Source organism: Emys orbicularis, chromosome 10 (genome assembly GCF_028017835.1).
Source record: "Emys orbicularis isolate rEmyOrb1 chromosome 10, rEmyOrb1.hap1, whole genome shotgun sequence".
NCBI classification, from domain to species: domain Eukaryota; kingdom Metazoa; phylum Chordata; order Testudines; family Emydidae; genus Emys; species Emys orbicularis.
In genome coordinates this window covers 74,912,693-74,940,565 of record NC_088692.1, presented here as the reverse complement: position 1 = coordinate 74,940,565, position 27,873 = coordinate 74,912,693, and the positions used below count along the sequence as shown (strand labels likewise).

The 27,873-nt window shown below is 44.0% G+C and overlaps 1 protein-coding gene across 1 annotated transcript; it reads left to right on the top strand.

The window, feature by feature from the left end:
- Positions 1 to 38: 38 nt before the first annotated feature.
- On the top strand, positions 39 to 27,873 carry FAH (fumarylacetoacetate hydrolase). The gene is made up of 14 exons (XM_065412416.1): positions 39 to 156; positions 3,795 to 3,905; positions 5,282 to 5,403; positions 7,108 to 7,157; positions 8,934 to 9,024; positions 9,537 to 9,634; positions 9,785 to 9,837; positions 10,854 to 10,953; positions 12,068 to 12,198; positions 13,002 to 13,077; positions 14,360 to 14,406; positions 17,459 to 17,560; positions 19,470 to 19,587; positions 27,620 to 27,873. The coding sequence occupies exons 1-14, from the start codon at positions 76 to 78 to the stop codon at positions 27,697 to 27,699; spliced, it is 1,260 nt and encodes a 419-aa protein (XP_065268488.1). The 5' UTR covers positions 39 to 75; the 3' UTR covers positions 27,700 to 27,873.

Sequence of the window (27,873 nt, the reverse complement as noted above, 5' to 3'; positions counted from 1 at the left end):
CATGTGGAGGCTCTCTTGGCGTGGTTGTAGCCGAGCTGGGAGTGTGTTTGCACCACAGCTTGCCCTGAGCTCAAAATGTCTTTCATCCAGATAGAAGAGAACTCAAATTTCCCTCTTCAGAACCTTCCCTATGGGGTTTTCTCTACCGAGGAGAAGGTGAGTTATCTGCTGCTTTGTCTTTGTGTTGCAAAGATTGCTGCTGCTGTGGGTGAATCTTTGCTCTGAAGTTCAGAGGCTATGAATGAGGAGGAGGTTTTTTGGTGGTTTTGTTTTCCCAAATGCTGTGTGATGATCCCCAGATGCCAGGGACAGGAAAGGTGTGCCAGGCTGGGAATCTTAGGGGTTAGCGGATTGCACTAGGAAGCTTCCGTGTATATACTGTCTTTTCTTAATTTGATGATGACCTGAGGGCTATTTCTTTAAAGAACGTTAATATTTTCTATAAGTACTTTATAAGTATGTAATATGGACTTAATATATTTTCTGCTTTTGAGTATAAAAGTCTATATTTCCTCATGCCTCTCTGTATGCTATAACGTTTTCACTTTTCTTTACCAGCACCATTTTTATTATCTCCTTTATGGCTGAATTTAACCCCTCCTTCCTCTTCCCTCTCAAAGCCCCATTTTAACTTTTATTCTATATACTACTAATCTTAGTTGTATTGTGGAATGTTCATTGTAAGCAATATGAATTGATGTATCTGAAAGCTAAATTTGATAAAAGAAATAATCTGTGTAAAATATAATTAGGCTTTGACAGTAGATATTGAGATACAGTTAAAGTTTTATAACCATTAAAACACAAATTGTCAATATCAGATGTCAATATACACAGTCAATATCCTTAAATAAAATTTTAATAAGCTCTCAAGCAGCATTTTTCTTACTTTGCATGTCAGTAAATTTCGACTATTATTGATGAAATATTTTTGTCACTTCCAGTATATACAGTGGAATTGGTGTTTACCGACATTTACTGATTAAAAAGCTAATCCTTCCAAGCTAAATATCTTTTCAAGTGAGGTTTGTTTTAAACATGATGATGGTCTACAGGGCCACAATTATAATCCTATAAATTAAGGGCCTACCCTTCATTTTTACCCTAATTAGGATTGGGAGTCAGGAGATTTGGGTTCTGTTCCTAACCCTGCAATTGACTAGCTGAGTGACTTTGGGCAAGTCAAGTCTCTTCTGTATCTTCTATATTAGTGGTTTTCAACCCGTGGTCCATGAACTCCTGGGAGTTCAGACTATGTCTAAAATTTCCAAAGGGGTCCACACATCCATTTGAAATTTTGTAGTGGTCTGCAAATGACTCAAGGCTGAAAACTATTATTCTATATATTTAATGTTCCATTCAATGCATATGTGCAGGGACCACACTGTGGGACTTATATTTTCTGAGACACGGTTGGTGAGGTCCTATCTTTTATTGAACCACCTTCTGTTGATGAAAGAGAAGTTTTCACGCTTACACTGAGCTTTTCTTCAGGTCTGAAGAAGTTGACCTGAAGAAGCTATGACCTCACCCACCTTGTCTCTCTCATATCCTGGGTCCAACACAGCTACAACAACACTTATATCTTCTGGCCATACAAGAGAAACATGACTAAGGTTTTGAAAGAAGCCTAATTGGGTTAATCTATGGGAACTGGGTCCCTAACTCCCTAACGGCTGGTCTACACTAGGGGGGGAGGGGGATCGATCTAAGATACGTCGACTTCAGCTACACTATTCTCGTAGCTGAAGCTGCACATCTTAGATCGACTTAGAATCACTTACTTCACGTCCTTGCGGCGCGGGATCGACGGCCGCCGCTCCCCCGTCGACTTTGCTTCCGCCTCTCGCCGAGCTGGAGTTCAGCAGTCGACGGGAGAGCAATCGGGGATCGATTTATCGCGTCTACACTACACGCGATAAATCGATCCCCGATAGATCCATCGCTACCCGCCGATCCGGCGGGTAGTGTAGACGTACCCTTAGACTCCTTTTGAAAATCACACCACGTACGTCCAATTTACTGTTCAATGCTGCTGTTTGCAACAGATTACATTCACGTGCACATTTAGCAATGAAACACCAGCCCCACACAAACACACATCGTAAAAGAGAGAGCTGGCAAGCAGATACCTCTGGAAACAGAGAAGCTGGAGGATTATCAATGGTTAATGGACATTGCAGAGTCATCATAATGGTTCTCAGTTAGGCAAAAACAATGCTAGAGACTATCAGTAGTAGTTTAAAAATGAATTCCAGCATAGAAGAGCCTTGGCTCTAATTATCTGGTGTTTTGCAAAGATAAACGCTGGATGATGAAACCAAGGGCATATCTACACTGCAATAAAACACTTGTAGCTAGCCCTTGTTAGCTGAATTGGGGTCAAGCTGAGTTTGGGCTCTGGGACCTCATGAGTGGGAAAGGTCCCAGAGCCCAGGCTTCAGCCCGACCCAGCTAACATGAGCCAGCTTAACCCTACGTTGCAAATTTATAGCCCCACAGCCCGAGCCAGCTAACATGGGCTAGCCATGGGTGTTTTACTGCAGTGCTGACGTGCCCTTAATCTGTTTCCAGATGCGTGTTTGTGTGTTACTGCCTAGTGCACTTTTTCCTTCCCTAGTAACTAATCTTTATTGTGCAAATGTCTCAGATTTTTTTTAAAAAGATGATTAAGATGATTTTATACCTTTTGGAAATGAATGTCCTATCACAATATTATAATAATCGCTCCGTTAAAATAACTGATTTTATTTAGGGCTACAGGTTACAAATTAACTTGTCCAGCCCTGAGATTTTTCTGGCAGGAATGCTTGCTGAATAAACATCTAGGATTATTTTCGTGCAAATCAGATTTGGGGTCTTGCTCAAAGAAGACAGGCTAAAAGCCGTTGTTTTTTAATCCGTACAGGTTTTATTCTATTTTCATTGAGACAACATTGAATATCTGTACTTTTGTTTGGGATGAAACTGGTCACTATGGCTATATTTCATTTAAATTCACTGCCAGTTGGAACTTGTGTTTGTAATGCCAAAGTGTCTTTATGATTTCAGCACAGCTGTGGTAGGGAGGATGTGGTCTGTGCCACTGCAAAGGTAGCAGTGCAAGTCCTGAACAGAGTTTGTGTAGGTCCTATAAAAACTGTCACAGATGAGCAGGTTTTTTGCTTTTGTTTGTTTTTATTTTCATTTCTTTACACATGGAGGGAACCTTCCACACCAGCCTTTCCTCTTTCCCATGTGGAAGGATAGATCAGTGATAAGAGTACTAGCCTGGGACTTGGTTAACTCAGATTCAGTCCCCTGCTTTGCCACAAGCTTCCTTTGTGACCTTGGGCAATCACTTAGCTTCTCTCTGCCTCATCTGTAAAATGGGGATAATAGCACTTTCTACCTCATGGGGGTGAGGGGATAAACCCACAAAGATTGTGAGGCCCTCTGATACTATGGGGATTGGGGGGCAAGGGGGCATATGAGTACCATGGATAGATAGGCAGGGGGGAAGGGCAATATCCTCCCCTTACCCCACCCCTGGAAGGTTGGGGTGGAAGGATGTCCTTCCACCCTCAAAATCTGTGAGGAATTTGCCAAAAAAATAGTGCAGCTTCCCCTGCCTTCCTCCTAGATTTTAAAATCAGCAGCTTTTGTCCATTAATTATAACTATGGTAAGGTAAGCACCGATGTAGCTCCTCAACTCCTGCCCCACTTAAACTCTTTGTACTTCATTGTTTTGTCCCCAGAACCCTCATAAGAGCATTATTGGCCACAGGTATAAACATTTTTTTCCCCATTGTAGCCTAGGCACAGAATTGGGGTGGCAGTTGGAGACCAGGTATTGGATCTGAGTGCTATTAAACATCTGTTCAGTGGACCAGCCCTTTCCAAGCATCAGGATGTCTTTGACCAGGTATTTATCATACAGTTTGACAATGTCCATCTCCACCATGTTTTAAATGGAATGTCATATGAAATTTTAGTGACCCAGGCTCAGATCAAGAGCATTGTGGTAGCTTACATGGAGTGCCTGAGTTGCTGGTTTGCCTCTCTTTAAAAAAAAAAAAAAAAAAAAAGGGGAGGGGGGGGAAGAGGGATTGGGACTGATTCACCATTGTGGTGATGGTGGTTTGTCAGTGTAACTGCTGAATGGAATTACTGGCTTAAAACTGGAGTGTAACAGTGCTGGGTTGGCACTGTGTGCACATTGCTGCCCAGATGATTCTGCAGCAATCCACAGAAGCAGAGTGTTAGATGGTCTAACTATGGCCCCAGTTCAGCAAAGCACAGGCAGGCCTCTCCTTCCTGTGCAGAAGTGGCAGGTGTAGGGGGAGCGCGCACTTTGCTGAATTGGAACCTACATTGCTTAGGAATGGAGCCACTCACAAAGAGCACCCGCAATTAAAATTTAGAAAGTAGTAAAATAAATGAGCTCTCCTAAAGGTTTCTTTCATCTGATTAAGAAGTGCACTATGGAGTGAAATCCACCTAGTTCAGAGGGCCAGTACCAAGGTTTATACACCACTCCAGTTCCACTTAAACCCCTACATTTCTGGCATCTTCATGAGGAGGAATATCCAAAAGGAAACAACTTGGATTAAGTGGGATTTAAGTGGTACATAGGCCTTGCGGGCTCTCTGCATGGGCGTAAATATAATTTATATCTCGGATCACAACTAGTCTTGTCATTGCAAGCTTCCATGGTATTTGAAGATGTAGGTGGATGATGATTTTAATTATTATTATTAGATTTATTTATGTATTTGGTTTGCAAGAGCACCTAGGTGCCTCTCTCACAGACCAGGACCCTATAGTGATAAGTGCTGTAGAAAATCATAGTCCCTTCCCCAAAGAGATTGCAATCTAAGTATGAGACAACAGATGTATACTGGCTGACAAGTGGGGGAGCCCAAAGAAACAATGAGACCATAGTAATGATCATGATAGGCAGGGTCTCTGCGCACGCAGCTGCCTGTTACTTCAGGATTAGTACACTTCTACCTCGATATAACGCTGTCCTCGGGAGCCAAAAAATCTTACCGTGTTATAGGTGAAACCGTGTTATATTGAACTTGCTTTGATCCACCGGAGTGCGCAGCCCCGCCACCTGGGAGCACTGCTTTACCGCATTATATCCGAATTCGTGTTATATCGGGTGGCGTTATATAGGGGTAGCGGTGTAATTTAATCTCAGTACTGGTAACATAGAAGATACCCCACATGTACAGCAAATGGAGCTGAGAAAACAAATGTTCTCTCACACAACTCTACCTTTATACTGTGTTTTAGCCAGCCCTTAATGACTTCATGGGGTTGGGCCATGAAGCTTGGAAGGAAGCTAGAATGTTTCTCCAAAAGCTACTGTCAGCCAGTGAGCCAACACTGAGAGACAACTCTGAGCTACGGAAAAGGTGAGGCATTCGGGAGCTGGAAGTGACTCAAGATTAACACTCGTGATTCCTCATCACATGTACAAAGCACTTTTGGCTCTTCAGCCTTCTCAGGGTCCTGGAGGAGATATTCCCGGAGAGTTGGAGGAGAGGAGCAGAGTGGTTGCTATTATTGTTGAGGCTTGGGAGCTATTGCACACTACTGTTAGAAGCTGTTGGAGCGTAAACAGAAGCAATCAGTGCATCACCTAAAGAGGTGTTCTAGCCTCGCTGGCAGAGCGTCCAGTTCCCTGGAGAAGGGTAGTTGAATGTCACTGCAGTTCCAGTCTTCTCTCCCTCCCTTGATGCTTCATTTAACAGTGGCCTTGTGTAAATATTTAACATAGCTCTGGAGAGATGGATCTGTTGTTGTGTAGCTCTCAAGTCCTTTTGTAAACTTAGAAGGCACAATACAGTATCAACCTGAGGTAAACTTTCACGCGGGTTCCTTGCTGTAATGAAATCGGAGCTGGCTGCATATCTAGATATCAGTATAGTCCCATGCTGGGCCGGCGTTAGGGAAAATGGTGCCCTGGGCAAACGCCGGTCCCTGTACAGGGACCCCTCCCCCCACAGCTGGGGAGTGATGGGAGCAGGAAGTGGGGGAGGAGGGCATGCAGAGCTTCATGCAGCTGGGGGAGGTTCCCAGAGGTGGGTCTGACTCAGCCCTGGGAATGGCCAGTGCAGGGGAGGAGGAAGTCCTGTCCCTCTCCACCCCGCCAGGACTAGCAAGTGGAGCCTGGTGCACCATAGAGCTCCCAGACAGGGTGCCCCCAACCCTTCCCCTCCCCAGCTCTGGGCCCAGCGCTTGGGAGTTAAAGGGGCCTTGGGCTGGCTGTGGGGGGGGGGGGGGGTGCGGCGGGAAGAGGGTGGTCGCCCATGTGTGAGGCCAGCCCCGGTCCCATAAATCCCATGCATGCAGCGTGAAAGTCAGGGTATGTCTATATTGCAATAAAACACCTGCCACTGGCCCATGTCAGCTGACTCGAGATGTGGGGGGGGGGGGGCGCTATAAAATTGCAGTGTAGATCCTCCGGGTCCCAGAGCTTGGGCACCAGCCTGAGCCCAAACATCGACGCTATAATTCGATAGCCCCACAGCCTGAGCCCCGCGAACCTGAGTCAGCTGTGGGTGTTTTATTGCAGTGTAGACGTACCCCCAGAGTCCTGAAAGGTTTAGCACTTGAGGTCAGAAAACAAGGGGGTCTTAACACCTGTACTAAGGAGAGACCTTTTGAGCTTTACAGCTGTCAGTAGTATAAAGGCTGTTTGTAGGCCTCCTGCAGGAGGGCAACTGAATCTAAAACAATTGCGATCACACCTTCCATCCAGTAGAGGGCAGTGAGGACACATACATACTCACCTGCCAGTGCATCCCAATGGATGCATTTCCTCCCATGTAGAAAAAGAGTGAGATCTCCCAGGCATGCAGCCCTTCCTGTGCTCTATTGTACATTTCCTCACAGGAGCTTGTAGAATCAGTTAACCACTTCAGTGCAATAGCAGCCTGTACCCTCTGTGCACTTACTTTATACACCACGAGCTAGCACAGAAGTGCAGCAAGGCAAGATTTTTCAGAGCAGATGCCAGAACGTAGTTAGTGCAAAAAGAGACTGAACTTCCTCTAAGCCAGCCCAGGGTGACACCAGCTTTATTGAGAGTTGTAATCTTTGTTTTGTATTTTTAGAGCATTTGTACCTCAGGCCTCTACTATAATGCACCTTCCAGCTAAAATCGGTAAGTCTCCTGAACTGATATCTACACGATTTGCTTGTATCCACTGAGACTCCCACATGCCCCAAATGTTCTAGATGGTCAGATTGTGGCTGTGACAAGGAATGGGTGTAAAGTAGATATTACAGATGATTAATTGCAGGCGCCATCTCTGATGTCACAGATAAAACATGTGTGCGCCATATTTTAACATAGATGTAAGGCCTCCGGAAGCAACTTTTACTAACTTAATCAAATCAAGGTTCCCTGGTGCCACATAATCCCTGAAGTCAGAACTATGTCTCCAAAGGCCCATATGACCCCACTGGCTCAAAGCCCTTTTCTTTAGGCAGATGATTATCTTGACTGCAGAACACTGTGTCATGTAACTACAAATAACTTAAGGCTCAGTTGTGCCATTTAGATCCTCCCTACCAGAGCAGTGTCACGCTTGCCCTAAGAGTGAGCACTGGGCTGAATTTTGCATTGAGTTTGCAAGATGACTCCTGGAGGTCCTGGGTTTATGGAGGCTGGGTGCCTGGGGGACTTGTAGCTCTCATTAGGTTAAATTTATTAAGTCTGACAGTTCTGGAAAGCACCAGAGCAACCATTTCCACCTATTTCTATAAGGTTGTCTGTCACTATGGTATGTGAGCACATATATTATGACCTTCAGGTGAAGGAAGAGTCAAGACGTGTGTGTGTGTGTGTGTGTGTGTGTGTGTGTGTGGATGAGGGACTGCTTTTAACAGGGCTGATAAATACAAACCAAGGAAAGGGGGGAGAGTGAAATCAGCCTTGTTTCTAACCTGTGACCAGTTGAATTTCAAAAACTGTCTCTGCCACCGTGGCCTGAAAGTTCTTCTGCAGTACTACCAAGCCCAAACGTTCAAACAGGTCAGGCACCAGCAATCATGAGTTAAAAATAAATAAAATATTGTGGAGTTCTTTTTATTCGCCTTCTAGGTTTTGAGCCTTTATGGTACATGTGGGTCAAATTTTAAGCCTTTCTCTGCAACTATAAGGGGAAGCCTTTTTTCTTTAAATGAAAGCTGTGAGTCTCACATAATCACCTGATTCCAGGAGCTGGGGCTATAACAAAATAGTACGAGACGTGTGATTAAAATCACACGAATTGGCAACACTGTTTCTGTCAGTAACTTTGGAACTGGTGCTAGACTGGGGGCCTGAAGCCATGTGTGGGCTCAGCAGGTAAGGGTGGAGCCAGGAAGGGGAGGAAAGTTTCTTATAATCTTTGGTATTTTTCATTCCCACTTCATACATTTTGAGTTCCATCAGGCCACCAAGGTAATTGAAGTGTGAGTCAAACCATTTCTCAAAAAGGGCACCAGGGGGCAGTAGATGCCCTGTTTACAAAATCCTTTCCTTTGTTAGCAGTACTGCATTCTCAATAGCATCAGCAAAATGAAAATGACAATAGAAAATGGTTAAACTGTACAAAGCACGTGGTTTGTTCATATATTTGTAGCTAATGGGTTGAAATGGTGTTTTTTCTTGCTGCTCTTCACTGCAAGTTTAAAAAAAATAAACAGTTTTGTAGTGTGTAACTTTTACCCTCCACGTGTCATTGGCAGCCATCCCCTTTTATAGACTATCTGCATGATTACTACAGTCTTGTGACTGCATGTTTCCAAACTCCTCTACTTCTCTCTCCTCCTCTCTCTCCCTTTCTCCATCCTTTTCAGGGCAACAGAATGTGGAAAGTTTATGCTCCTTTGTTCTACCAGATAATGGTCTTTCATATAGTTGATCTATATTTTGTGCTTTTCTTTTTCCCAGGAGACTACACTGACTTCTATTCTTCAAGGGAACATGCTACAAATGTTGGGATCATGTTCAGAGGGAAAGAGAATGCTTTGATGCCTAACTGGTTCGTAGTTCAGTTATCTGTTTTCTCACATGTCGTGTTTTACACATTTTGCAAAGGCCTCTATAACCTTACAGGAAAATAAGTCCCTAGGGACAGATTTCTAGTTTAGTGCACATATAGCTCTGCTATGGAGCTATGACGATGTATACCAGCTGAGGATCTGTCCCCCAGGGTCTGAAACGCCACGTCTCCATTCTCCACTATGTCTGAGCTGTGTTTAGTTGTAGCAGAAAGGAGTGACTGAGGAGTCCGTTGCAGCTCCCTGATTCAGAGACCGTTTCATCTGAGAGCTGGTTCTTCTCGTATAGCAAGAAACCAATGATTGCGTGTCAGTAAATAAATCTGGATGCCTAAAAAGGTGGCACCATTCAGAGGAAAAATGTATTCAAAAGTGGTTAGATAACAGGGGAAACTTAGTAACTTACTGTAAAGTGCTTGGCGCTTCCACGGTGCATGGTTCTGATGATTGTAATACAGCATTTAACACACAATCAATGCTTTGTTTTAACAAGGTTGCACTTACCTGTTGGTTACCATGGCCGTGCATCTTCAGTTGTGGTGTCTGGGACACCAATTCAAAGACCAGTGGGGCAGATGCGACCTGACGATGGTGAGTTGCTGGTCATGCCATTGAAATGCGCTGTTCTCCTTAGCGAGCAGCATGGCATTGGAATATGTTTGGCTGCCTCTTGTCTTTTCTAGCTTCATTGCTTGTTTATTTTAGCTTCACAATGCACCTTTCTGTCTGTTTAATTCACAGCTAAACCTCCAGTGTTTGGTGCTTGCAAACTTTTGGACATTGAGTTAGAAATGGTAGGATGTATTTATTGTATTACAACTTTCTCTTTAATAAAAGAGTAAAAAGCTGAGCCTGTTATGAAAACATAACATGACATCGGTTATATACATTCTTCTAGCACCTCCCTCTGGGTGGTATATTGCCTGCTGTAGAACTTGCTTCAAAGGGGAGAATTCAATGCCTAAGAGTTGCTGGGGAAAGAGCCAATTCTAGGCTAACTTCTCTCCAGTATCATTCCAGTTCAAGGGGTATGAAAGACAGTGGCTGCATAATAGGGACTGGTAGGGAGGGTGCATTTTAGTGAGACTCTTGTAGGAAATATATTCATTTTCTATTGGCCCATGGCATTGGCCTGCTAAACCCAGGGTTGTGAGTTCAATCCTTAAGGGGGCCATTTTGGGATCTGGGGCAAAAATCTGTCTGGGGATTGGTCCTGCGTTGAGCCGGGGGTTGGACTAGATGACCTCCTGAGGTCCCTTCCAGCCCTGACATTCTATGATTCATGCCCCTTAGCCAGTCTCTAAGCTGATAACCTAATAAGCTGTAGCTGCAAAGGTCTAAGCGGAGGTGGCAGAGGGATGTAGAGAAGGGAAGATTCCTTGGTTAGGCAAACGGGAAGCATAGAGTTCGCTGCATAAGATTCTGTTACAGGAACTTAGAACCTCTGCACAGGGAGACTTGATCATATTTCTTAATGCACTAGCTATAGCTCTGCGCATGTGGCAGCTGCAGTTTAAATGAGTCCCTTTTGGCAAATTCAGGCCCTGAGTTTAATGACTGACTCTTATCAGCTCACTGCTATTCAGGTGGTTTAACCCTGCTCTCTCACATGGGGAAAGGAAAAAGCTACAACTCTTGTTTCATCTGCACAAGGAGATTCCAGTTAAAGTTAAGGCGGAAAGCAAGTAAAATCACATTCTACCCTATCTGTCTTGTCTTAGCACTACCTGTGGGGGATTTGTCTTGGTGTAAACAAAGGTTTTATTTTCAAAACTTTGACTTGGTTAAAGCATTTTCTTCTCCATTTCAGGCGTTCTTTGTAGGCCCCGGAAACAAGTTTGGGGAGCCTATCCCAATCAACAAAGCTCATGAGCACATTTTTGGAATGGTCCTTATGAATGACTGGAGTGGTAATAAGTGTTACTCTGATTCCCGGGGGGAATGCTTTTTGCTGTTACGTGATATTCAAAATATTGACAGATATTGTATTTGTTTTAAATGATAGAAATATAAACTACTCAGGACACTGACGGGCTGAGGGTAGTAGGAGTGGAATACAGTCTACAACTTTCAGGCATTGGTTCAAATCCAGCTCAGGTCAGTAGTGACTAAGAGCTACTGCTAATGGAGGTCATCTAGCTATCTACGTGAAATGAGCTGATTTAGGTCTAATTCCTGCTTATCAGGGACATGACATAAAACATCGCCACAGCTGGCGCTCTCAGCAGAGGGTAGCTGTATATTAGAGGGAAAAGAGTTAGCAATTACAACATATTCCCTAGTGTAGACACAGGTGAACACTTTTTAGCACGATTTAGCTAATCAAGGTGGACCTTAAGATTGATTTCAACTAGTTAAATGGAAGTAAAAGATTCATAGATTCTAGGACTGGAAGGGACCTCGAGAGGTCATTCAGTCCAGTCCCCTGCCCTCATGGCAGGACCAAATACTGTCTAGACCATCCCTGATAGACATTTATCTAACCTACTCTTAAATATCTCCAGAGATGGAGATTCCACAACCTCCCTAGGCAATTTATTCCAGTGTTTAACCACCCTGACAGGTAGGAACTTTTTCCTAATGTCCAACATAAACCTCCCTTGCTGCAGTTTAAGCCCATTGCTTCTTGTTCTATCCTTAGAGGCTAAGGTGAACAAGTTTTCTCCCTCCTCCTTATGACACCCTTTTAGATACCTGTTAACCTGTGTCTAGGCTAGGGAAAAATATTGGCTGGGTTGGAGTTAGCTAACGTGTTAACTAAACCTGAACTAAGATTGGCCTCTCTTTCTAAGCTAGACCTACCCAGAGGATTTTGAACTGTGCTTTTGAGCCCTTCAGATGACTGCTTTAGGTCATGGTTGAGCTATCCTGGGCAAGCGGGTGGTATTTCATTGCTTGTTCAGTGGATGGTGGTGGCTGTTGGTGTGCAGAGCTCTTCATCTGGCTCTCTATCACTGGCCTGGAGTCCATGTGACTCTCTGAAAATTTCATTATATTGCGTTGATTTTCCTTTTTTTTTTTCAGCTCGAGACATTCAGAAGTGGGAATATGTTCCACTGGGTCCGTTTCTGGGCAAGAGCTTTGGCACAACCATCTCTCCGTGGGTTGTTACTATGGAAGCTCTCATGCCATTTGTGTTGCCAAACCCCGTCCAGGTTAGCAAGAGAACGGCTGGGTCGCTAGAAATGATTTGAGTGAAAATAGAATGGGGGTCTCTAGGTTCTGAGAACAGAAACGCTTGGTTGTACCAGCACCTTTCTATTGACTTCAAGGCTTGATCCTGCCTCCAAGATGTGGGGTGACATCCTGGCCCCATTGAAACCAATGGGAAAATGCCCATTGACTTCAGCCAGGCCAGGTTTTCAGTCATGGTGCGTACGGCTGCATAGCTTTGAAAACCCAAGTGCTTACAATAAATGGTAGGGATGATGGACTCTAGCTAAAATGTTCTGATCAAGAGTCAAACCTGCCCATAGTTTGAGGGTATTTGATTCTATGGTATGTAGCCATTTAATTAGACTTAATACAGTGAAGAGAGTTTACAAGTCGCTCTTCTCTGTGTGAACTAAACAGCTCAGGTCTGAAACTGCAAGCCTTGAGTACACATGGTGTGCCAAATCAGGACAAAGGTGCACTAAAATTCTATTTGGTTGGGTTTAACAACCATGTGAAAAATCAAGAGGACTTTTGGAGGCCAAGAGGAAAAAGTGCATTTGATTAAATGAATACCTTGGTAGTGGCATAAACATTTGTGACATAATTATGTATGTGGAAACAGTAGCTTAGGCAATTATTCATGAAGGCAAGGGGACTGGAAAAATGCATGCCCTGAGAAAGGGACACCTGGTACTCAGCAGAGCCTTGTGAAGAGAGCTGTTACAAAATGTCCCAAGGTATGTGCTAGTCTTTTCTCTTTCCTTTTGGCCTTCAGGCTGTAATGCCTGTTATATGCTTTTAGGTTCCCAAGCCACTGCCATACCTCTGTGATGAAGAGCCCTATGCTTTTGACATAAATCTCTTTGTCGCTATCAAAGGTACAGTAAATGATTTGTGGAGTTAAAGTGATGTAGAATCTGCCATATGTTTCAGACATTTGTTCCATCAATTCTGCGATCCTGATTTCTGCGTAGGGCAATACTTGCTGACTCAGAGGAAGGTAAAAAAACTCATAATGTGCCTACTCGCTAGTTCAGGGCTGTGCTATGGAAAACAGTCCCCTTGCGGTGGCTGCATATGATCATTTTACAATCTAAAGAATTATTGTAGATTTTTTTTTTTAATGTTCTGATAGCTCTTAGACTCCCAAGCGGGCTCAGCGCTCCACTGTGCTGGTGTTCTGTGGAAACAGAGTAAAAGACACAGTCCCAACTCCAATGACTTTGCAGTCTAATTAAAACAAGATGTGGCAAGTGGGTGGTAACTAATAATCAGAAGGAACAGACAGAGGGAAGACCAGGGAAAGAGTACTAAGAATGTGTGTTTTACTAGAGGTGAAAGATGACTGACTTCATTGGGACTTGTAGAGTAAGGTATGTCCCGAAATGAGTATAGGGATCAGAACATGGCCCTCTGATGCTGTGCTTAATGTGTGGGACTATCATGGTCCTGCTGTTGAATGTGTGTCAGTAGAAGAGGAGCTCAGCACCCTAACACCCAGTTAGGCCAGCAAGGGGGTGCAGGAGATTGTGTATCTTCCATCTCTCGACTTTCAATCCCCAACACATCCCCTTCACAGCTGCAGTTCTTGGCCTCTTGGGATGATGCAGCAAAAGATTGATACAGTGAATCAAAGAGAGAACTGGGTTGGGCCAATGGTTAAGACACTACCCTGTGTCATTGTAAAATGGGAATGATATTCTACTGATGGGGTCCATATGAGGACTTTACCTTCAACATGATTCTAGCTTAAGTATCATGCAAATGAAAATAGCAAAGGAGATTTTCCTTTTAATAATACTATGTATTTCTGTAGATCCTGCCATTAGTACGAAATAAGCCTCGCAACTCCCCTATAAGATAGGGAAATAATATCTCCATTTTATGGTGAGGGAAGCAGAGGTACAAGAGATCAAGTAGCTTAGTCATAGGGGAAGTCTGTGGCAGAGCAGGGGATAGAAACCAGATTTTGACTTGGATTTGGAATTGTACTTCCTCCCCTTGCAGCCCTTTATACCAGGACAGAGCATGTCATTGCTTATTTTCTCCTGAGCCTGACAATGGTAACGGAAGCCTCTGTCCAGCCATAAAATGAAAATGCCATAGATGTCTTCACCTAGTGCAATTTTCCCATTGATTGCGTTCTCCCCCTTCCTTTAGGAGAAGGAATGAGCAACCCAGCCACGATATGCAAATCAAACTTTAAGGTAAGAGTATGGTTTGATTTCATTCGTTTCAAATGATGCTGGCACACTGGGTCCCATACTCAGTTTGTAGCTGAGAATCAGGCCTGTTACGAGAGGAAAGCTGGTGATGACTGTTGTCTCAACTGATTTACAAACACCTGAGAGCTTCAGCTCTGAACAGAGACTGGCTTTTCCTGCAACTAGGGCTTAGCACCAACAAAGTTCTACATGTGCTAGAAGAGTCTTGCTGGAGATGGTGCGAGGGCAGAGTGGGAAAGCTAGGGGAAGGTGGATGGATGAAAACATCCCAGTTCCACCTGATAGGTGTTTGCCTCCAGAATCACTGCTGTTACACAGAGGTGACTGCAGCATTTGCCCCAAGTATGTTGGAGGACACCATTAAAATAAAGGTGTACACGCCAGCTGCAGGATTTCATAGTGTTTTGTGTCCACTCTGGATTTTAGTTCCTGGCTTCTAAGCCAAAGAGTTTAAACAATTGCGAGATAAATTCTAGGCAGCTATTTTTATAGCCAGTGTTTAACATTGGGCCTAAGCCTTGAGTTTTACTAAACTCCACTGGGTACCGAACCCAGAAGGGTGGGGGGAAAGTTGGCTCAATATAAATTAGGACAGCCTAGTTCCTTAAGTATCCTAGGATGAATTTCCTCAGGCCCTGCCAACGTGAACACATCTAATATATCTAAATATTTTTTAACCTGTTCTCTCTCTCTTTTGGCTTGTGCTCCTTCCCTCTTGTTAATATTAATAGTGTTCAGCATCTGGTCACAATGTTTTTAGTGAAGCCGGAAGTAAAATAGACATTAAACACTTTGATTTCATTTATTATTAGCTCTTCATTCCTGCTAAGTAGTGGATTTACACTTTCCTTCATCTTTTTCTTGCTCCTAATGTATTTATAGAACCTGTTTTTATTGCCATTTATGTCCCTTGCTAGCTGTAACTCATTTTGTGCCTTAGCCTTTACATTCTTGTGGTATCCTTCTGTACTCAGTTTTAGCAATTTGTCCATCTTTCCACTTTCTGTAGGATTCTTTTTTGATTTTAGGTCATTAAAAGCTCCTCATGTGGCCATATTGGTTTCTTGCTATTCTTCCTATATTTCTTTTGCATAGTTTGCTGTTGTGCCTTTAATATTGTCCCTCTGAGAAACTGCCACCTCTCCTGAACTCCTTTTTACCCTTAGGTTTTCTTCCCATCAGTTCTTTACCTACAAGTTATCTGAGTCGGCTAAAGTCTGCTTTTTTTTTTTTTTTAAAGCCCATTGTCCTTATTCTGCGGTTCTCACTCCTTCTTTCCTTAGAATCATTAAATCTATCTTTTCATGATTACTTTCACCCAAATTGCCTCCCACCTTCAGATTCACAACCAATTTCTCCCTGTCAGAATTAAGTCTAAAATGGCTGCCTCCCTGGTTACTTCCTCCACCTTCTGAAACCAGAAGCTGTCCTCAGTACATTCCAAGAATTTGAGATTTTATATTTTGCCATATTACGTTTCCAACAGATGTCTGGATAGTTAGTCTCCCATTGCTATCAGGTCTTGTGTTTTGGATATTTCTGTTGTTTGTTCCAGAAATGCCTCATCCACCTCCTCCTGATTGGGTGATCTATAGTAGACCCCTGACATGACATTACCCCTGGATTTTCCCCTTTCATCTTCACCCAGAGTCTTTGATCTGCCTCTCATCTCTTTCTGGACTTCGAAACAAGTGTGTATATTCTTGGTGTATAAAGCAACCCCTCCTCCTGTTCTTTTCCCTGCCTGTCCTTCCTGAACAAACTATTCCCCCTCTATACCAATATTCCAGTCATGAGATTTATCCCATCAAGTCTGTTATGCTAATTAAGTCATAATTTAGCTTGGGTACTAAGCCTTCCAGTTCTTCCTGTGTGTTTCCCAAACTCCTTGCATTTGTGCATAGACATCTAAGATGTTGAGCAGATTTCCCCATTGTTTTCCCCCTTATGTTTTCCCCCCTGTGTCCCTATTGTAATTTTCCATGCCCCGCCCCCAACATCTAGCCGCCTTAAGTTTTGTCTACACTGCAGTAAAAGACCCGCGGCTGGCCCGGGTCAGCTGACTTGGACTGCGGGGCTATAAAATTGCAATGTAGACATTTGGGCTCAGGCTGGAGCCTAGACTCGGAGACCCTGTGAGGGGGCTTGGTCACAGAGCCTGGGCTCCACCCCAAGACTGAACATCTGCATATAATTGTATAGCCCAAGTCAGCTGACTGGACCAACCGCAGGTCTTTTATTGCACGTAGACATACCCTTAAGGTCAACACCTGGACTTCTGTTAAGGTCACTTTTTTTATATACTTACCTGTGGGCTTTTCTCATCGGTCTCCTTTGAACTTCATTTAAAACCCTCCTCACTAGGTTAGCGAGTCAGTGTCCAAAGAGGCTCTTCCCCTTGAAAGTCATATTAGTAACATGACTGATGATGTCTGTGCTGTACTGCCAGGTACCTGCACTTCTGACGTCCAGCTACCCATTTAACAATTATTAGGACTGGTTACATTGCACAGAAATATCTGACTCTGGTAGCCACAAATTGCCATTAACCCCGACATTAATGCCACGCCTTCAGGTGCTAAAATCCTTCTACACAGGATTCCATTGACATCTGCTTATTCCCGCTGAAGGGCCAAATACTCCTATAGAGAGGGCCTGATTGAAAGTCCGTTATGTCATTGGAAAGGTTCCCATTGATTCCACTGAGCTTTGGACCAGATCAGTTGCCTACAGAGCTGGGGTATTAATATGCTGTAACCCTGCTTTCACAACATACAATAGTTGCTTCTCATCTCTTCGAACATAAACTATTTGTATTCAGGCCATACATCTGGAGACCAATCAATGAGCCAGAGGATCAATTTAAAGTAATTACAAATGTTCCATTTAGGCTGCTGAAGGCTCCTGATTAGATAAGGATGTCGTTCTTGTGGGCTAATGTTTAACAGTATGATCCAGAAAGAATGAAATGCATTTTGTACAGACTAGTGACATCTGTGAGTTATGTTTGTCCTTCACTTCCCCCTTTTTCCAGTACATGTACTGGACCATGAAACAGCAGCTGGCTCATCACTCCATCAATGGATGCAACCTCAGACCTGGAGATCTCCTGGCATCTGGAACAATCAGTGGACCTGTAAGCATTTAACTAACAGCTGTCACTAATAACGAAGTACTCAGCAATTAGAAACTGATCAGATGTGACCCTGGCCTTAAATCCACTTTGTTTTACTATGGACATCTTTGTAGTTCTTCCTCAGTCTTTTTTTGGAGTACATATTTTTTTTAAGCCTTCCTACTGTCAGTATCCATAAAAGCCAGTTGTGGTATTTTAGAGACAACAATATTCATGCACAAAAGTATCCACAAAAGTAGCCCAATCCTGCTGTGTGAGTTACAGCTACTATCTCATTGTTAAAAACAAACCCCACAGCAACAGTATGTTGAGATCGATGGAGGACAACCTCTAGAGCGGTGGTTTTCAAACTGCGGGAATGGAAGGCACCAGGCCATTAAAAGTCCCATTGGCGGTACTGCCCAGCTAAGGCAGGCTAGTCCCTACCTGTTCCAACACCACACTGTGCCCCGGAAGCAGCCAGCAGCAGGTCCGGCTCCTAGGTGGGAGGGCCACGGGGCTCCGCGCTGCCCCTGCCCCAAGCACTGGTCTAGGAGCCAGACCTGCTACTGGCTGCTTCCGGGGCGCAGTGCGGTCCGTGGTGCCAGGACAGGCGGGAAGCCTGCCCTCTGCACCCCGGCTGCACCGCTAACCGGGAACCACTGGAAATAAGCCCGTACCCCAGCCCTGAGCCCCCCCAAACCCAGAGCCCCCTCCCACACCCCAAACACCTCATCCCTGGCCCCATCCCAGAGCCTGCACCCCCAGCCCAGAGCCCTGACCCCCTCCCACACCCCAACCCCCTACCCCAGCCCAGAGCCCCCTCCTGGCCACACCCCACAGCCCTTACTCCCACACTCTAATCCTTTGCCCCAGCCCTGAGCCCCTCCCACACCCCAAACCCCTCATCCACAGCTCAATTGGGTCACGGGCATCAACAATTTTCTTAAACTGGCTCGCCAGAAAAAAAAGTTTGAAAACCACTGCTCTAGATAATGTATGTGTTACTGTTGTTCAAAGTGTTAACACTTCCAAGTCTCTCAATTCTGTATGACCCTAATTTCATAGTCCATTATTTTAATTTATACTGCACTGGTGTTGCACTGTACTTAGAAAATGCAAACCCCACTTTCTCCAATGTATTTTTTGGGATTCACGGAGCTCTGTCTCCTGACCAGCACATAGCTGGACATTGTTCAGTGGTGGACCGAGGTGTGATGTGTTGTTTTTCTTTCCTCTTGCTGAAATAGAAAATAAGGACAGGTTAAGATTTTATACCCTGGTGTCCAATAGCCTGTAAAGTCATTGGGAGACTTTCCACTGGGAAACGTCAGTGGGGGTTGGATCTTACTCCTAGTCACCTAGTGCATTGCCATCTGTCCTTCTATAAGGCTCCAGTAGCGTGTCAGCGTAATAAAGCACGTACACCAACCTGCTAGGGTACACAGGTACAGGTGAAGTGCTTTTTCTTCTCTCTAGCACATCATGCTGCAGATTTACATTAAAATCGTTTAAACATTTAACAACATATAGCATTCCTCTGCACAATGAAATGTGAATAGGACTCTGAAATGTAGCAACAGACAGATACTTGAGAGGCAGAAATAGTGCCCTAGATTTGTCTCCATACTTCCTTGAACAGGATCCAATTTTTCCGTATAGTGCCCACTACTAAAGCTAATGATACCAAAGAGAAGATTGCTTTAGGCAGTTGTGGCCTCCAGCAAGTAAGGAGTTAAAAACCAAAGACAGGTGAGTAAGCTAGCACATCAATGAACCTGATCAATGACTGTTACTGGCAAGGTTCCATTGCACAGAATCCAACAATATATTTGTTTTCTCACTCCCAGCAGCAGGGGGGTCGGGGGTTAATGGTTGTACTGACATGTGGAATGACTTTACAATTCTGTTACTAACTTATGCTTTGAAGGATCCGGAGAACTTTGGCTCCATGCTGGAGATGTCATGGAAGGGAACAAAAGTAATTGACCTTGGGAATGGATGTTCTCGTAAATTTCTGCAGGATGGGGATGAAGTCATTATAACAGGTAACAACCAAATGATTATGGGTGTGTTCTCTTGGTACTGTGAGCTGGCTTAATACCACAGTGTGTGGCCCGTAGTTGTTTTACATACAGGAACTCCTCACTTAGTCATCCCAGTTAATGTTGTTTGGATGTTAAGTTGCTGATCAATTAGGGAACATGCTCGTTTAAAGTTGTAAAATGCTCCCTTCTAGCGTCCTTTGGCAGCTGCCTGTTTTGTCCACTGCTTGCAGGAAGAGCAGCCCGTTGCAGCTAGCTGGTGAATGGTTGGAACCAGGGTGGACCAGCAGCCCCCCCATCAGCTCCCCCTATCAGCTCCCCACTCCCCTAAGTTCCCTGTGCAGCAGCTGTCCCTTCCCCCACTGCCATGTGCTGCTCCTGCCCTCTGCCTTGGAGCTGCTCCCAGAGACTCCTGCTTGCTGTACGGGGGAAGGGGGGAAAAGGGGGGCTAATGTCAGGGTGTCTCCCCCTCCCCCCTGCTCCTGCACCCCACCTACCCCATCTTCCATAGAGCAGGGGGGACACACGATGGAGGGAGGGAGCTTCTAGGCAGTAGCTGCTGTCTCAGGTCTCAGCAAGCTGATTTAATTAACAAGGCAGTGTACTTAAGCCTGGGGTCAGCTACTTAAAGGGGAAATGCGCATTTTTTTCTCTCACACACAGGGTGTGTGTCTCTGTCTGCCCTCCCTCCTTTCCTGCTGCCTTGCAGAGTGTTGTGAGAGTTAACCGTTGAGGGCTCAGTCAATTGCCAGTTCATTTAGCAGTAAGGCATTCCCTGGGAAATATCCCACCCTCTGACTCCTCCACCTCAACCAAGTTTCACACTCATCATCACTGTGTACCAGTATTAAATTGTTTGTTTAAAACTTATACTGTGTATATGTATATATGTGTGTGTATATGTATATATGTGTGTGTAATATTGATATATTGTCTGGTGAAAAACATTTCCTGGAACCTAACCCCCTCATTTACATTAATTCTTATGGGGAAATTGGATTCGCTTAACATCGTTTCGCTTAAAGTCGCATTTTTCAGGAACATCACTACAACATTAAGTGAGGAGTTACTGTATAGCATTTCTAGTGGGAGTCGGGCTTCCTGTAAATTCCTAGCTGCACATGACCCCCTCCTGGTTCCTGGGAGGTAAAGGCAGGGGGATAAACTGTCCCCTCCTATATCTGCTTTATAGGTCTGTTTTGTTGTGTTTTACTTTAGCCCAGTAACTGAAAGGCTAACTATCTCCTCATTGCTCCCAGAATAAGTAGTGGATTCTTGCAGCTCAGTTTGTAAGTGTCTGTCTATTTTTGGGTATTATACAGTGCCTGTTACCGTAGTATTGAAGCATATGGGTTCCCCGTTTCCCAGGTTCCTTTTGAGCATGATGCCAGGGTTCTGGTGTTCTGCTACCCCCCCCCCATTATAGCCTTTATATCAAACAAAGTTGCCAGCTATTTTTGAATGTACTGAAAATGTACCAGTGTACCAGAGCAGGAATGGTGATGCTTTTTACTAGCCTGCCTTTCCCTTTAGTTACTGCGTACATGCACGCACACGCACCTAACTGTAGTCACATATAGTTTGCAACGCACAAAAATACTTTGGGGGCTAGTAGTTTGTTTTGATTTTGATAGCACGTGATACGTTGTTACTCCTCTTTTGACACTTCCCTCTCCATAGAGATGTGTGATAGTGTTGTTCCTTTAGGTAGCATAAAAGCTATTATAGAAAGCAAAGGAGTTTTTTTTCATCATGACACTAAGGACTGGGATTTTGAAAGGAGCCTTAAAGAGTTAGGTGTGGTGGTGTAATTTAGATGGAATGTATGGACCCAAAGAGTCAAAGGTGTTAACATGCCCCTGACATGGTCTAACATTAAACAATTTCAAACAAGGGTTGGTATACCGAGACTTCAGCCTGCTTAGTACCATGGCAAACACCATTAAAAGTCCTTTTAACCTTTTATTAAAGATACAGAACAAGAAGGGGGAAATAGTTTAAGTATTTGGAATGTAAACTATTAAGTACGGCTTTCATTTTAACAGCATCCCTTGTTCCATTTCCCCTTGAGCTGTAGAGTCTTTAGACAGAAACCCCCACTTGGTTGACAGTCTCTTAGGTGGTATTGAAGATCGTAATGATTGTCCTTTTTGGGGAAAAGAAAAAATTCGTTGAAATGAGTTGGTGCTGCTGTTGAAGAAGTCTGGTCCCGATTCCTAGAAAGCAAAACAAGACACATGCAGCTTCTGTCTCTGGTGTTGATTCTCCCTTGCAACCTTGCTGCTGGAAAACCCAGGCACAGCACACAGTCATGTCAGCCACTCCGAGTCCTGGCAAACTCATACCAGCATCAGGATGTTTTAGAGCATTGCTTTTATCTGCTTCTCTGGTCACAGGCTCACAGCGGTGTTGCAAAATATGCAATCCTGGCTTGCTAAGCCAGACTTCTCATAGACAGAAGGCAAAAGGAGAAGGATAGGAAAGAGAAGAAATAAGGTGGGGAAGGAAAAATACAGTGTGAATGTGAGAGAGAGACAGTCTCTATATTCCTTGTGGTGTTTGGGATTTAGCTGAAACCAGTGGAGGTAGTGATGTCATCTCTGGCTCCCTCTCTTGGTTTGATCTAGTTGGGACATTTCTTGTGATCAGGACAATGAAGACCCAGTGATGTTACAATGGATCCCAGGAGATAATGAGGGTGGCAGCCATGATGGTGAAGCTCACTCCTTTCCCTTCTTTCAATCAGCAATTGTTCCATTTCACTTCCTCTCTACCAATTTTCCTCAAACACTTTTATTTTAAGGAGCCCATAGGAGGAGCGATGGGCAGAGTTGTTCACTCCTTCATTATTTTATCAGCCAATGGGCTAATTTTGGACCCACCAATTTTGGTTCATTTATTGCCAGTCTCCCACTGTTCTGGTTTACCAGATACGATCTTAATACAGTCTTTGAATTTTGTTGTAGGTTATTGTAACATGTTGTGAACTTTCACTCACTTTTCACGGTTAAGCTCAGATTTAGGGTAAATTTGTCGGCCCAATTATCACAACAGGTGCCAACTGAATTTCAATAGGATTTGAGTGCCTGCCTCCCTTACGCTCCTCTGAAACTCCCAGCCAAAGCCTTCATGCACTTGAGCCATTTGTCCTGGCTGCAGGAGTCAAACCCAGAATCCTAGATCTAAACCGTTTTGAATATGGGAGAGGGGGTTCCAATTCAAATTCCTGTATCCAAACCCAACGCCTGTGTTTTTTAGTTCAAGGTCAGATTCAGAACCAGAAATTACTTTTTTCCTCCTGGTTCTGATATGGGGTAAAGCCATTCTTGTGAGATTTGTTGGCCTAAGTTTGCAGACATCTCCTCAGTTCCTCTGCTGGCCATTTTAGAGAACTATTTGTGAAATGTTTCACATCAACAAATCTCACTAGCCAGAAACTAACCATGCTCTGAACAGCTTCTTCGATTCCTCGCCCACAACAGTTCTTACACATATATTAAGTAGAGTAGTCCACAGGATTTGCACAGACAATGAAGCTGCCAAAGTGATAGGAAGAATTTAATTAAACGTGACTTGAACAAGAGAAAACAATTGTGACTAAGTCATGGAAGCTGGTACATATGTCTGGTGGAGGAACATTGTTTGTTTGGGATTGGGAAACTTGCAAGGACTATCATAGAGGGGAAATACCTACAACACAGAGGCAAAACTAGGGTGCCTTACCCAACTGGGTATCTCTGCAATTAAGGAATGAGCACAAGAAAATAATTCTAGCCAAGTGAAGGAGCATCAATGCAAGGTCTGAGTATGAAGCTAAGCAAACACTGCAGGGGCACTTCAAAGACAGCACTGAAATAAATGAGGTGGCAAAATCCAGCACATGGTGGTGCATGCACATCAGTACAGCCCATTACCCCCTTCGAAAGCATCAATAAGATTAACAGCTCTGACATCACAAGAGCGAGCCCTGTAATAGATCCCCTGAACCGAGAACGGGAATTGAAGATGTGTTACTGAAACTGACAACAGCTGCAATAAATGAGCTGAGATCTCCAGAGGGGTAATGGTGACAGTATGATGGACAAGAAGGCAATGAGGAGGTTGTGAAGGGTAGGACTATAACAGAGTTTAAAAGAGAACTGGATAAATTCATGGTGGTTAAGTCCATTAATGGCTATTAGCCAGGACGGGTAAGGAATGGTGTCCCTAGCCTCTGTCTGTCAGAGGGTGGAGATGGATGGCAGGAGAGAGATCACTTGATCATTGCCTGTTAGGTTCACTCCCTCTGGGGCACCTGGCATTGGCCACTGTCAGTAGACAGGATACTGGGCTAGATGGACCTTTGGTCTGACCCGGTACGGTCTTTCTTATGCTCTTATGAGGTTCAGCAAATGGAACATTGCGTTTTTCTATCCTCGTTAAGGTTTCCTTGTGTATATTCGCCTGCTGCGTGAAATCTGAATTGGTTTCCAACCCCAGAGTAAAGGTGTTAATTGTTAGTGCTTAGCAGGCCCTTCTGAATAAATGTGTTCAATATTCTGTAGAGGCCAACTCATTTAACCTCACTGACAGTCGTTACAATAAGCCAGTTATTCCTGAGCAGGAATTTGGCCAGTTATAAAGTTCAGAGTGTGCATTTTCTTTTCCAAAGTCAGGGTTTCTTGGAGGTTTTTTTGGCATGTAGATGGCCAGTGTGATACTGTTCTCATTAAATATTATATCCAAGTGTCACTCCAATCTGAGCTAGTCAAAGATGGCTTTCTCCCTTTTAGTATCTATTCCTCTCTTTATCCCTTGGCTACTTGAGTTTCTAACCTGATCACTTCTCTGCACTAAGTTTTTCAACATTTGATCCTTGGAAAGAGACAGAGTTTCCCTAGACCTCTTTGTTACTGCACGACCTGAGTTCTCGTAAGAAGTGAAATCTGCTCTCTCAAGGAAAACTCCACTGCTTTGTTATCAGCATTACAAAGAATCTCTGGAATGAACAGAGCATAGATGCAGTCATTCTGTGATATGATTCAGAGACAACCCCTGAGTGTGAGTGGACTGAAGAGGGAATGAGAAATTCTATTTCTTTAGGGCTTGTTTCTCTGAAAAGCACTCCTTGGTAAAGTCAAGAGCTGAAAAAATCTCCTTTAAGGTCCTATTGAAGCCTCTAATGTCAGAAAGGGAGTGCAGGTGCTGAATCTGCTTAAGTGAATAGTCACCTTCCATGTCGCCAACTGAATGATTTCAGTGCCTTGTAAAAAACAGCAAAAACCCACTATACTTTGGGAGCAATCAACTAAGAGGACAGTCTCCACTACATATATAATTAGGAAGTAGGGACAATGTTGCTATGAATCACTGCAGTGGTATGCTGCAAAGCCTTCTTTTCAGACATCATGAATGTGAGCCTCACTCCTTGGTTCAGCCTGTTTATGCTGCTTAAAAGGGCCAGAGCACAATAAAGGGGCCCTAAATACCCCATATTCAGCTGGGGGAGGATTTCCCTGATGCAGGCACTACGGCTGACAGCCAGAAGGCTGCCCTCGGATGATGTAGGGGAATGACTGGAGCAGAAGGGGCTGCAGCCTCTAGGATAGCCCAGGGAAGCTACAGAAACAGACAGACCTGCAAAGGGGCCTCTCCAGTCCCCAGAGCAGCCCAAGATGCACAAACTGGAGAAATGGTCTGAAGTAAATAAGATGAAATTCAATAAGGACAAATGTAAAGTACTCCACTTAGGAAGGAACAATCAGTTGCGCACATACAAAATGGGAAATGACTGCGTAGGAAGGAGTACTGCAGAAAGGGATCTGGGGGTCATAGTGGACCACAAGCTAAATGAGTCAACAGTGTAACACTGTTGCAAAAAAAGCAAACATCCTTCTGGGACATCTTAAGAAGAGTGTTGTAAGCAAGATACAAGAAATAATTCTTCCGCTCTACTCTGTGCTGATTAGGCCTCAACCAGAGTATTGTGTCCAGTTTGGGCACCACATTTCAGGAAGTATGTGGACAAATTGGAGAGAGTCCAGAGAATAGGGGGGGAAATGATTAAAGGTCTAGAAAACATGACCTATGAGGGAAGATTGAAAAAATTGGGTTTGTTTAGTCTGGAAAAGAGAAGACTGAGAGGGGACATAAGTTTTCAAGTACATAAAAGGTTGTTATAAGGAGGAGGGAGAAGAATTCTTCTTCTTAACCTCTGAGGCTAGGACAAGAAACAGTGGGCTTAAATTGCAGCAAGGGAGGTTTAGGTTGGACAAGAAAAACTTCCTGTCAGGGTGGTTAAGCGCTTGAATAAATTGCCTAGGGAGGTTGTGGAATCTCCATCATTGGGGATTTTTAAGAGCAGGTTGGACAAACACCTGTCAGGCATGGTTTAGATAATATTTAGTCCTGCCACAAGTACAGGGGACTGGACTAGATGACCCCTCTCGGTCCCTTCCAGTCCTATGATTCTATGAAGATTGGGAGAGCACAAAGGTGGCTTTTCCCATTGTCCCTCTGGGCTGCGAGTTCTGTGAGCCTAGCTCAAGGGAGAGTGGCCACATGACTAAACAACATTTGAACTACACAGGCTGGTTGATAGGTGTAGCAGCTGGTGAGTTGTAGCCTGTAGCTGCATTCCCACTGCATTGCTAGCTTAAGTGTCAGCAGCACTCAAGCTTCAATCTACTCCCCACCACCCCCAATGGACCAGCTAGTTCTCATTTAAAGCATCACTTTACCTGTGCTAGACACACCAATTTGTGTGTAGACAGGAGTCAGGTTAGGGGTAACATTGAGTTATACCTTGAGCTAACACTGCAGTAAAGACCAGCCCTCAGTAAGAAGATACAAATTATCTGTATAACATTAACTCTTTCTCTGTTAATAGAAATTCAGGGACAGATGAATCACTGGAACTACTGTACCATTAATTACATGCAGGGAAGAATGTATCTTTCATCATTTTTGAAGAATCCATCTTTTGACAATGAAATTGCTCCTTAAAATAAACTGTTCACAGGACATGTTATATCACTGTTGTCTTTCCCTTCACTAAACATTATTAGCTGAGGTCTACAGTAATTCTGTCTGTTGCTTCATCGCAGAATAACGTTTTCACATATGCCTGAAGCATACGGGATGAAATGCCTTCAGCTGAGTTTCCTTTCCTGCTCTCTGGAAGCTGAACTAATGGATTGCTCTTTCTGAATACATACAGTACGTGGCAGAATGAACCAGTACTGAGGGGGAACTTGCAGCACCCACATACCTCAGGATTGTGGAATTAAAAAAAAAAAAAAGGATAGTAGTTCAGAATCAGAGGGGTAGCCGTGTTAGTCTGGATCTGTAAAAAGCAACAAAGAGTCCTGTGGCACCTTATAGACGAACGGATGTATTGGAGCATAAGCTTTCGTGGGTGAATGCCCATTTTGTCAGATGCAAGAATGTCAAGGTCAGAATGCCAACTCTCACAGCTTGCATGAATATTGAGGGGTCAAATCGTTCCGTAGTTACAGATGTAATCAATGACCGGTAACATTGGCAGTAGTCATAGACTTTCATTATCTGTTTATATAATTGAGCATAGCCGAACATCTTGGGCCAGATCCTCAGCTGGTGTCAATGGAGCTGTGCCAATACAGTTTAATGGATCTGACTATTAGTTTTGGTTTTTTAATTGTAGCCGCCCCATTGATGGTCTGGAAAGCTGAGGATTCTCCTAAGGCTGCTCTAAGCTATGCCAGGGACCAGGCCGGCATAGAACCAGGACCCACAAATATTGCCTTACAGCCCCCTCCCCACAGTGGTATCCAGTGTGTATTGGCCTGATCAAAAGCCCCTCAATGTCAATGGGAAACTCTGGGTCAATGGGGTGTGGATCACCCCAACTGAGCACAGCTAAGGAGCTAGGCCTACATCAGTGTATTTACGTTCATTTCATTCCCTTTCATGGTGGTACTGCAGCTTGTACTATTTTTATTTCATTTTATTTTTTACTACTTGTAAAAATCTGCTAGATGCCCCTCTGGTGACTCTCTTCCTCTCCCCATTCCAGGTCACTGCCAGGGAAATGGGTACCGCGTGGGGTTTGGCCAATGTTCAGGAAAAGTGCTTCCAGCCATCTCTGCTCCATGATTACCTGCACGAGGTGACTTTCCAGGAAGGGAAGAAGCCTAGCCACGTTCCTGATGTAACTGTTCTCTGACATAACAAAATTAAAATCCGTGTGTGTGCGTGCACGCATTCAGTTTTCAAATCAGTATTTTTGATAGAAATGGTTGGAGTTTCCTGAGTATTTTAACTGTTATC

Coding starts and splice junctions, on each gene's coding strand:
- FAH (XM_065412416.1), top strand. CDS start 76: ATGTCTTTCATCCAGATAGAAGAGAACTCAAATTTCCCTCTTCAGAAC. Junction 13,078..14,359: donor TCTCTTTGTCGCTATCAAAG/GTACAGTAAATG, acceptor CCCTTCCTTTAG/GAGAAGGAATGAGCAACCCA. Junction 17,561..19,469: donor CTGGAACAATCAGTGGACCT/GTAAGCATTTAA, acceptor TATGCTTTGAAG/GATCCGGAGAACTTTGGCTC.